At 35.8% G+C, this 12,301-nt stretch overlaps 1 protein-coding gene across 4 annotated transcripts in view; it reads left to right on the top strand.

The window, feature by feature from the left end:
• Positions 1–12,301, top strand: part of zbbx (zinc finger, B-box domain containing) — a 65,688-nt gene that overhangs the window by 22,567 nt on the left and 30,820 nt on the right. For all 4 annotated transcript variants that reach the window (XM_046865374.1, XM_046865372.1, XM_046865375.1 and 1 more), the window contains exons 8-10: positions 4,003–4,170; positions 6,960–7,137; positions 8,457–8,568. In XM_046865374.1, the coding sequence (XP_046721330.1) occupies positions 4,003–4,170; positions 6,960–7,137; positions 8,457–8,568 (458 nt within the window). The remainder of the gene's footprint in view (positions 1–4,002; positions 4,171–6,959; positions 7,138–8,456; positions 8,569–12,301) is intronic.

A 12,301-nucleotide genomic window follows, 5' to 3' on the forward strand; every position in this document is an offset into this window, starting at 1 on the left:
AGCACATCACTCTAAAATCTTCCATTGATGTTTCAGAAAAGAAATGATGAGTGTGTGTGTGTGTGTGTGTGTGTGTGTGTGTGTGTGTGTGTGTGTGTGTGTAAGGGTTAGGCTATGCTCATGCTAGTATGGAGGTGTCTAAAAAACAATACACAATAACTATTAGAAATATTTTATCATAGATACAAATATTTACTTTGGATGGACATAAACAAAAAAGAAATTACATACAAAAAAGGCACACCAACACTGCTGATGACAGGGCTTTGGTGTGTGTGTGTGTGTGTGTGTGTGTGTGTGTGTGTGTGTGTGTGTGTCTGTGTGTCTGTGTGTAAGGGTTAGACTATGCTCATGCTAGTATGGAGGTGTCTGTAATGAGCTGCTCTCCTCCCCCAGCTCTTTTTCAAAGATGCTGAACCACACACCCACACCCACATATACACACACAAGCACAGATTTGCACACACACCTTTGTGATGAAGGTAGGTGTCAGCTCCTATTATACTCAATGCGCACACACACACAAACATGAACAGACATACGGTTAAACTGGCAAACATGTGCACACAGACACACACCAAACAGATCACTTTGTAGTCTTACCTTCAGGGAATACACCGCATTGCAGCCTAGTCCAAAATCAGTGTATGTGTGTGCATTTGCGTGCATGTGATTGTCAGGGCTACCTAAATAAGTTATGAATTCATGTACGTGTGTGTTAGGCAGTGGCATAAGTCATAAAGCACCCCTGTGTCTTTCCATGTTAAATATTTGCATACAAATCAATCACAATTTCAAAGGCAAACAGTGCAATAACAGTCACAGAGTGTGTAGAACAATTTACGGTCGAAGATAATGGGACAGTATGCAATGTGACAGCTTCATTTTACAAAATAAACAAGCGTAACCAGATAAGCCGCTGGCAGGCATTAAATAAACTACATTTGAGGAAAGCTTGACTTGGGGCATAACTGAAATGCATAGCAAAATGCATAAAATGTGTGGACTGTATGGTCACACTGCAGATTGCATCCTAACAGTTCCAGGTTACAGAGCATTACTGTGCAGAGTTTAGCATTTTCCATTTTTGTCTGTGTTTTTCTTTTTGTTTTCTGTCCCTGCACAAATCTTTAATCCTGAATCGTCTGGCTACTTTCTGTGATGTACTCTGGATCCACCAAGACCAGGGTAAAGCAATCACTAAAAATGATTAAATATAAATTCTGTTAGCAGCGTTCAAGGTTCAAATGAAGCACTCTTTAGAGAATTGGTGCGTTGATTGTCATGCCATGGCAGCTAATCACAAAGATTGGAATACCATATCAGTGGGCTCTGCCCAGAACTCCTGTCTAATCCATAATAAAACAATATCATCAGGATTGATTAGAGAGCAGACTGAATTCTAATGTAAGTGAGCCAGCACTTTTTTTTAGACAAAGGATAATGCCAGAATGAGTGTAAATCTATTATTAAATTCTAAATATATATCTTTTTTAAATAAAAGTAGAATTGGCAAATGTTTAGGCTGGGATGGCTTTAGGACATATAGTTTTATGCAGCTACAAGCATAAGCATGAATGTAGGGTTAGATTTAGGTGAAACATTTCATTAATTAGCTGTATTAATAATTATCGAACGTCTATAGACATTCCTTACAAGGATAGTAAGACAAAGGGTGTGTGTGTGTTTGTGTGTACGAGTGTGCATATGTGTGTGTATATGCGAAAGAGAGAAAGAGCTTAGCCAGAATCAAAGGTGAATGCTTGGCAGGCCACATTGAATCTGGATTAGAGGAATGTGACCACTGAGGCAGGTTTCTGCGCTCTTAATCCTGTTTGATTTGCCTTCATCAAAAAACGAGAAAAAGCAGAGTGAGGAAAAAAATCACAACACCACCCATGGATTTGCTCTCGAGGTAGATCCCTGGGGTATGAGTCCTGTTTCTCTAGAGATGCAAGCCTTTGCCTTACAACAGTTCTCTTTTCTCTCTCTTCTATCGCTTGAACTGATTGCAAAATCCAAACCAGTCCATGTAGCGAAGAGTGACACTATTTCCAGTTCTGGAATCTGAAATAATATTAAGGTATTCCTTGTATTTGAAGTCTAACTATAAGGAATTTATTAGTTACATAATAATGATTCGGTTGTTGATATATAGCACATAATTCTAGGATTTATTTATAATCACCCGATTTAATCACATTTACGGTGTTACAGGGGAACAGAGTTCCTTTGAGTCTGGTTCCTTGCATTTTCTACATTTCAAATTAAAGTTGAATTGAAATTGTATGAACTCAAACCCTTCTGGTCACTAGTGGGTCTCTAAAATATTTAAACTCCCTAATAAAGAGCCATTAGTGGATCTATAAAATTGTACATAAGATGTGTGGAATTTTACTCGATTATTAAGAATATCTGACAGTCCTGTTTTTTTGTCCCTTATAGCTTTATGGGTATACACTTGAAATAGCCTTGAAATACCATATAGGCTTTCTGGCAGATTTCAAATCACAATCTTCTGGTCAATATTGCCCAGCAGGTCACTTCATCTCTGACATTTCTGATATTTGAACTCCACACTTTCACCACTAACTGTCTGTCCTGGGATTTGAACTCACAGCCTTTCTGTGACTAGGGGCTCTTTAGCTGTCTTGTAAATTTGAACCCATGACCTTTCATTCACCAGAAGCTCTAACATGTGTACAAACCCCACAACTATCAGTGGGGCCTGTTATTTCAACCTTTTAGTTTTTGTGGCCCAGTGGCAATCCTTGAATTATAATACATTGTTTTTATATACATACATTTCAAAACATCTTAAACTATTTAATTTCCAGTTATCAACTGCCTCCCTGGCAGTCCATTTCCTCACTGACAGTGCTGAAATGGGTTGACAACCTGATGGTCAATAGGGATGTAATCTCAAATTATTTAATAACTATTTTTTTATGTTACATAATGCAGTGCTAGTTAACTATGTAAGTATTTCACATTCAAGCAAGTTGCAATACATATTAAATGTTCCCGATCTTACTATTTAAGTACCAACATGAATAGTTTTGGATTGCAGGCAGTGTGAACCGAAATACCTGACCTGCATAATAGACACCAATTGCAGCTAGGAATTTCATTGCTTTGTGCTGGACTATGGTTGATGTAGAACCAATGCATAGGACATCGTTCTGGACACATTGCATACAGTACATACTGTATGTGTATACAGTTAATACTGTGTAACATTTGTGTAAGTGTTTTACAAATGGAAAACATGGTGGATTTCAGGTAATACATTATCGTCAGTCCTCTCCAAAAGTACTGGAAGAACAAGGCCAATTCTTTTGTTTTTACTACACAAACTGAGGCATTTGGAGTTTGGGGCAATTAGAGGCAAACATCAAATGAATGAGCAGAATTTCAGCTTTTATGTCCTGGTATTTGCACGTAGATGTATTAAGCAACTTAGTACATGGCACCTTTAGCCCAATACCAACCTATTTTGGCTTGTGGAATGATCTGATATATTTGAACATGTGAGTGGCAGAAGTTCCTTGTTGTTCAAGTGTGCCCTGTTGAATTGACTCATAGCTCTAAACATCTACTCTTAAGACTGAGCCCTATGTTTTATCTGTGAAAACTGCATTTATTATTAAAAAAGGCAAACCAACATGAACACCAGAAAGCTGCCTATGTGAGACAGCCATTTTGAAGCTTAGGAAAAAAGAAAAAACTTATAAGAGCCATTGCAAAAGCATTAGGCATAGCTAATACAAAAATTTGGAAGGTTTGGTTTTATAGCAACCACACATTGAACAGATTGGCCAAGGATAACAATAGAAGTGGATGACAAACCTTGTAAGAGCTGTGAAGATGTATCAAATACTTCCAAAAGGACTGAATATTGTAATAGACTATCTATATATATTCAATCTATATCTATGAATATAAAAATAGGTCAGATAGATAGATCACAAATTTAATAGTATTCAAAATATTTCTCTCCAGGCCGAGCTACAAACCTCTATTAGCACACTGGATGTGTTCAATCGTTTTCAGAAGAAGACTCAAAGTGAGGAGGAGTATCACAATGGTGATGAGAGACCAGATTCAAAGCACAGTGCAACATCTTCATCTCTCCATCCTGTTTCTGTTAACCAGATACACAGCACACAAGTAAGACTCTATCTCTCTCTCTCACACACACACAACATGTTTATGAACTAAACTTCTTTTATCTTCACTAAAAATTGTAACTGCAAATACAATGGAAAATAAAAATGCAAAACTCAACAGACAAAAGAGAAATATAAATGCACTTAGCTAAAAGAGGCACTTAGCAGAAAGGCTTTAATCTGTACAGTGTGGATTAGGCAGAGAGGGGTGGAGTAGAAAAAATATTCAAGTACAGGTAATATAATCATCCACTTTTCCTTGATTTCAACTGCAAACATTTCCACGCATTATTTTATACAGAAAGTAGCTAAAACCTTCTTCCCTGTTCGTTATATAGTTAACATGGCTTTTGTTTAAGGTAAAAATATTGTAGCCCCGGGCTTTAAAATTCTGATAAAAAATGTATTCCAATGTTGAATATTTAATAGAGTTAGATTGAAGTTTTTCAAATTTGATTATTAACAAATATTTTTTATACTTCTATAGTTAGGCAAACATTATTATTTATCACTAAGGATAGAGCACGAAAAAATCACCAACGATCATCAGTCTTCCACATTTAGTTGATCTTCAAGCTTGAAATTATAAACCCACAATTCTGCTGAATTTCAAGTAGTTTTCTTTTCAATATACTATATTCTCACTGTGCAGTAGGTAGTAAACTGTAACTGAATACTGTAGAACTCTTAGTAGGTTGGTCAATAAATCAGGACACAGGAGGCAGGCTTTAAAGAGCATGGCTTGACTTTTTTCTTTTCTTTTCGCCCCCTGTTTACCATGACTCTTTTCAACATCATGTTCAGAGAAAAAAAAAAAACATGCACACACACACACATTGTGGTTTTAGCTTAGCTAATTTCACATGCTTTCTTGATTATGTCTACTTCTGCAACACACCAAGAACCATAGTTATTAAAAGATGCGTGCTGGAATTTCTCACTCCTTTTTCCGACTCCTCCTTTCGTTCATACTGCCACTATATACCCCAGTTGCCTGAGTCACACCGGGTAGCTATCAGGCCTGCATCTGGCTTCCTGCAAAAGAGGAAATCTTCAAACACTATTTGCACCCATAGCCTGTGGACTTAAACGGCTGATTTGCCAATATATCAAAGAATGAGCTGCTGGAGTGGTCCTAAAAGTGGGTGAACATCACTGCAAGTATCCTGCCAATAGTAACAGGCTATGACATTGTTTAGTACCTTATTCTGAACTCAGTGCCCAGCCACTGAATTATGATGAGCTATATGGAAAACCATTTCCTTGCAGCCCTTTGGGACCCTCACTTGGGTTGTCTCATTCTTTTTTGAGTGCCTTAAAACATGTGATGTATTCCATCCTTGATAATAAAAAAATCAGGGCAGGGCAGCACAGTGTTTGGCTTGATGGGCTGACTGTCAATTACATAGACTCAGTCAAAGGCATGCTTCAAAGTGTCATCTTATGACTGCTCTCAAGTAAAATTCATGAATGAAATCCCATAAAGAGGGGGTGGGCAGAAACTCCACCCTGATCTGTCTTCCCGATGTGGAGCTGACATTGATGGTCCTGGCACTGCCTCCCAACCAAAGTGCTGTGCATATTCTCATTTATAATATTTGAAAACCTGGCCAATGGATTAGCTAAGGACTAACTGCTACATCCACACTTTGCCTTTGTTATGGGAAATAAATATTGATGGGTTTCAGCAGGATCACATGACCCCGTGCACACACCTTAACTTTTGTTCTTTATCCAATCACTCACAGTGTATCAGGCCTTGCTGGATTAAGATTGATCCACTAGTCCATGATATGTACTCCAGTCACAGATATTCGGGGAGTGGTAACTCAAGGGAACAGCTATGTTCTGCTAGAGTACCAGTAGGCCAATGAGCCAAACAAACCTGCTAATCCTTGGCCTTCATCTTAAGTTCAGCTTAAAGCATTGTTGTGACTCAGCACAAAGCTCAAGAAGAGATTGAAATTGGCTTTAGTTAGCTGAAGTTGGCACTGGAAGTGGATCTGGGGTTGGTGAGGGGCAAGGACTCCATCACAGTGCATCGTCCTCGATCCTGGTTTTCAGCACCATTGTAGGTGTGTAAAGGAACGGGGACACAGGAGCAATGCTTTGGAGAGTGTGAGGACCTTTTGTTCTTATTTACTGGTGGCCCTTTTCAGCACCTTGTCTCAGAAATAACAAAAGCCACAACAGCACGCATGCAAAGGTTTCTGCTTCCATGCCTCTTCACTCATTCTATGCTCTTTTATTTACCTCTCCTCCAGCAACAAACGCACAGGAGAAAATAGAACCATGTTAATTGATCAGTGTGAAATACATTTTGTTTGGGAGAAATTTAATTGAGTATTTTTATTCCAAATTATGCTACTCAGGTTGACTTTAGTTGGCCACTTACTGTAAGTCACTCTTCCCCTCAGTATTTACATGTATTCAGACTTAGGTAACACGGGCATATAACATAAATTTGTGTCCAGTCCATTCAGATTATTATTATATAACCATTTTTTTCTCGAATGTGTATCAATCAAACACTGCAAAATGCTGCAAATGTATCACGCTTAGAATATAAGCACTTTACAAAAAGTTTAATTCATTTATTTATTAATTCTATGCTAATTATATATTTTACAAAATCATCATATTACATTGTGAATTTTGAGGTCAGAATCACACACTGACACGCACCTCTGTTTTCATTGCATGCACATAACATGCATTATAACAACTTTTTTTTCAGAAATTCAAAAGTTACTAAATTCCATAGTGTGTAATACTCACATCTGACTTTAGGAGTTGTTTGTGGACAATGCGGATAAGGAGAATGAAGACTCTTTACTGAGAGGCAGTTTTGATGAAGAGGAATCTTCCAGAAGTTTTCAGCAAGCTCTGAATGAGTGGAGAGCAGGAAACACCCATAGCAACAGAGAACATCAGGAACAGAATCACAGTGTACAAACTTCTCGATCAGGTAACACACGCGCACGCACACAAACACACACACACACACACACACACACACACACACACACACACACACACACACACACACACTTGTCCATAAATGCACTTAAAGATCAGGTGGTAAATGAGTAGTATGAAAGGGGAAATTATTATATATTAGTGCCTCACACACATGCACACACAAATAGAAAATCTGTTTAATACTAGACCTGGGCCATCCAAGATACAACATTCTGTTTTCACCATACAATAGTTTTTAATTTTTAACCTCTGGCTTTTCTTCCATTTTTATTATGCACCAATTATTAAAGGGTTGAAAAGTAGATAAATATAAAACCAGTACCACGTGTTTTATATTCCTGATCAAATAATCTGCTTCTGGTTATCACATAGAAACAAATGTTTTTTTCTAATGCATTTATTGTGTCTTTGCCACCTCTTTCTTTTTCTTTTTGCCTCTTTTGTTAACTTATCTCATTATGTTTATCATGCACACTTTTTTTTTTGCCATCCTAAACAATAATTCAGATATTTTTCCAAAATCTGATTTATAAAGCATGAGATTATTACTGACTAAATGTCTGTGAAAATGTTAAAGAGTAAAGATCTTATGACAATTTAACAATGCCAATACTTGCAAAGTGTATCTGGAAAGTATTCACAGCGCTTCACTTTTTTCACATTTTATGTTACAGCCTTATTCCAAAAAAGTACATAATTTTTATCAAAATTCTACAAAACAATACCCCATAATGACACCATGAAAGATGTGTGTTTAAGAATTTTGCAAATGTATTAAATAGAAAAAAAAAAAACATTTGTACATAAGTATTTGCCACCTTTGCTCAATATTTTGTTGAAGACCCATTGGCACCAATTCACATCTTCAAGTCTTTTTGAATATGATGCTACAAGCTAAGCACACCTATTTTTGGGCAGTTTCTCCCATTTTTCTTAGCAGAACCTCTCAAGCTCCATCAGGTTGTATGTGGTGCATCGATGCACAGCTATTTTCAGAGCTTTCCAGAGATGTTCAATCGGGGTCATGTCGGTGCTCTGGCTGGGCAACTCAAGAACATTCACAGAGTTGTCCCATCAGTCACTACTTTATTATCTTGGCTGTGTGCTTAGGGTCGTTGTCCTGCTGGAATTTGTATTATCATTGGTATAGACTAGTATCAAAATAAATGTGTGTGTGTATTCTGTATGAGGAACAAATGGTATCACTGCACCATTACATAACTTCACAAAAATAAACTAAAATAATTTCTTGGATTAGCAAAACAAAAAAAATAGAAAAAATAACTCTTATTTGTTTCCTTATAGTGAGTGTGGATGTGAAGGAGGCCCAGGCTGGAGGACAATCTCATATACGTATTGAGTTCATGGATCATGGACTAAGCTACATGGAAAAGCTGTTGCTGAAGAAACACCGCAGGTCAGGAGAACTCTCTTTAGCCTATAAATTACTGTCCTATGAGATTCTAAATAGCCTCGATTAACCTCCTGAGCCTTAATTAGAACAGACCATTTATTGACTTTCCCTAGGCTAAAAATCCCCCTGAATCTCATGAGGCAGTTTTCCTTGAGGAATAGATTATTGAACTTGTAACAATGTTCTTTGATGCTGCATTGATGCAAATACGTTATCAGTTAGGTCAGAATTGAAAGATATAATTCCAACATGAAGGCATCTCTTGACAGAGAATGGGATTTTGCGCTTGCTGATCTCCCTACTGAGTTCAATAATAGCTCAATTTTCTATCGAGGTCACTGGAGATGCCTTGTTAATTCCAAAAACCCCAACCTCCAAAGTGAACCCTAGCATGCTAAGAAGAATGTCATTAGGTCTTTATTTCTAGATAAAAGTTCCCTTTATTGCAGAAAATAAATAGTCAAGTACAGACAGCTGGAAGAATGAAAAGTTTGGTCAGGGTGAATGCTGAGAAGCATAATTGCTGAAAAGGAATAAATTAGAAGTAGACTGCACATTGCACTGCATACTATGATAAAGATGCATCTTTAAAAGCACTTTTATAAATCCATATGAATAAATATATTTCGTATATACATGCAAATTGTTTGATTAGAAGTCAATCTAGTTGATGTTCACATTAGTGAATTTTCTTCTGTGTAAATTTACACACAGTTAAACACATCTTTTTTTCATACATTTTCATAAATAAAAAATTTCTTGTGTAAATGCTTAAACGATTTACAAATAAATCGTTAGTGTAAGGCTTGAAGGATGAGATGCTTTGTCTGAGGCACTAGTTTTTGTTACTAAGCATCTGTCACAGATGACAGATGAATTTTCCAGAATCAGAAACTAAGCAAAATTATGTTCAGCCCAAAGTTATAATACAGTATACTGAACATTCACATAATATAGTTGTTATCTTTATTTTGGTCCCTTAATTTCTATTGCTTTTAAAACAAAGTGACATTACATTACATTTTCAGAACAGATTCTCTGTTAGCTGAAAATGTTCTTTAAACAGCAGCATTTAACAATTAACACAGCAATACTGCCCATTAGAAATGAATGAATAGGGGCCAACATTCTATAGATCACACACAGAAAAGCACACCAACATAACATTTTGGGTTAGTTGCTTGTTGGAGAAGATCAAACACCATCGGCAGTACCGAATGGAAAATGCACTAGGTCCAATACTGTCTGTGTGCTTCAAAACAATCTAACCAGACACCAAAGCCAGGCTGAAAATCTGCTGATTTCTTTGAGCCATGTCAGTGTTGCATAAGGGTTTTATTGTTGCCATGGTTTTCAGGTCAGCTATTCAAAGGGTCTCAGCTGTAAACCCATTAAATAGCTTTTATTTCGATATTATAGTCTGTAGCAAAATAACACCCTGTGTTCTCACTGTGTGTGTGTGTGTGTGTGTGTGTGTGTGTGTGTGTGTGTGTGTTTTTATGTGTCCACAAACATTGAAAAAGCTGACAGTTTTGGAGACATTTGGCTGATCCAATCAGATTTTCTATGCTGTTTTATGTGTGTGTGTGTGTGTATGTGTGTATGTGTGTGTGTGTGTATGTATGTATGTACAATAGATATAAAAAGTCTACACACTCTTATATAATTTAAGATTTTTTACATATAAAGACAGAAATAAATAAAACATAAATGCCAGATTTGGTAAATCTTTAATGTTATTTTCCAATAAACAGAAATCCAGTTAAAGAAAAGAAGCATTTAATTATTGTGAACATTTTAAATGAAAAAAAACAAAACAAAAACAGCTTGATTACATAAGTCTGCACACCCCTCCCAATTAATACTTTGTGGAAGTATCTTTTGCATTTATTATGACATTAAGTCTTTTTAAATAAGTCGCTTTTGTTTTACACATCAAGAATTTGGAAGTTTATCCCACTATTTTTTCTTTAAATTGCAGAGATCTCCTGTGTACTGCTCTTTTAAGGTCATTCTATACATTTTCAATAGAATTGTGGTTTGTACTCTGGCTGGGACATTCCAGGACTTAAATATTATTAATTGTTATTTATTATTTTTTTCTGAAGCCACATCTTTTTTATTTTTATTTTTAAAGTATCCTTTATAAATGTAAATTTTGTCTCGTCAAACCATAACACATTTTCTCACGTTTCTGGATGACTGAATGACATCACTTAATTGATGGCAGGTGTATACCATTTACTGACAGGCCTAATTTTCAATGTGACTGGTTAACTTGGAGGGCAGTTAGAGCCCCCATTATGTCTGACATTTATGTTGTTATTTCCATCTTTGTATTTTAAAAACTTGCAATTTCATAAGGGTTTATAGACACCTTGTGTGTCCAAACTTTTGGTCTGTACTGTATATATATTATATATACAGTACAGACCAAAAGTTTATATATATTATATATACAGTACAGACCAAAAGTTTGGACACACCTTCTCATTCAAAGAGTTTTCTTTATTTTCATGACTATGAAAATTGTAGAGTCACACTGAAGGCATCAAAACTATGAATTAACACATGTGGAATTATATACATAACAAAAAAGTGAACTGAAAATATGTCATATTGTAGGTTCTTCAAAGTAGGCATCAAGAGAATGCCAAGAGTGTGCAAAGCAGTAATTTAAGCAAAAGGTGGCTACTTTGAAGAACCTACAATATGACATATTTTCAGTTGTTCCACACTTTTTTGTTATGTATATAATTCCACATTTGTTAATTCATAGTTTTGATGCCTTCAGTGTGACTTTACAATTTTCATAGTCATGAAAATAAAGAAAACTCTTTGAATGAGAAGATGTATCCAAACTTTTGGTCTGTACTATATATATATATATATATATATATATATATATATATATATATATATATATATATATATATATATATACACACAGATGGGCTCTGAGTTGTTATAGTAAAATAACGAAATTGTAAAAAAAATTGTTTTTGGTGTTTCAAAGCACAATTTGAGCTCTTGTTGCTCCACTGTTTATCGGAATCGCTTGACACTGAAACACAGCGCACTGATTAGGCTCATCAGCTACTTCTTACCAATCATTTTGTCTGGCTCTTCTCTCGACTCATGAACTGGCGCTCATCCATGTGCCTGCTGCCGCATATATAATGTAAAGTGTATTACAGTACAGTAAAATGCTTTATTTTGATAAATTATGTACTGTAATTTGTAATATTATTAACAAATTACAGTATACTACCCCATCACTGTTCCATATGACTAGTGGGTAGGCTAGGCCATGTCTTGACTTACGATATTTTCAAATTACAATGGGGTCATTGAAAAAAGTGTTTCAATGACCCCATTGTAATTTGAAAATATCGTATATATATATATATATATATATATATATATATATATATATATATATATATATATATATATATATATATATATATTGCAAAGAAGATTTGGAGTAGTGAATCAAATTTGGATTTTGGCCTCTACTCAACCACTACAGCTTTCATTTACTTAATTATAATAGAAACACATAAGACTTTTCAGATTTGCTTTGTTTGTGAACATTTTCAGTTCCTGATAATTTTCAATTTCAGGCCATTACAAATCTTATTTAACTCATAAACCCATCAACAAACCAAACATGAAAATAAAACAGGTTTGAGAGTCTGAGCGTTTGTTAGGTCACTGCATCCCAGTCTTTACT

The sequence above is a fragment of the Silurus meridionalis genome, chromosome 13 (assembly GCF_014805685.1).
Source record: "Silurus meridionalis isolate SWU-2019-XX chromosome 13, ASM1480568v1, whole genome shotgun sequence".
Taxonomy (NCBI): Eukaryota; Metazoa; Chordata; class Actinopteri; order Siluriformes; family Siluridae; genus Silurus; species Silurus meridionalis.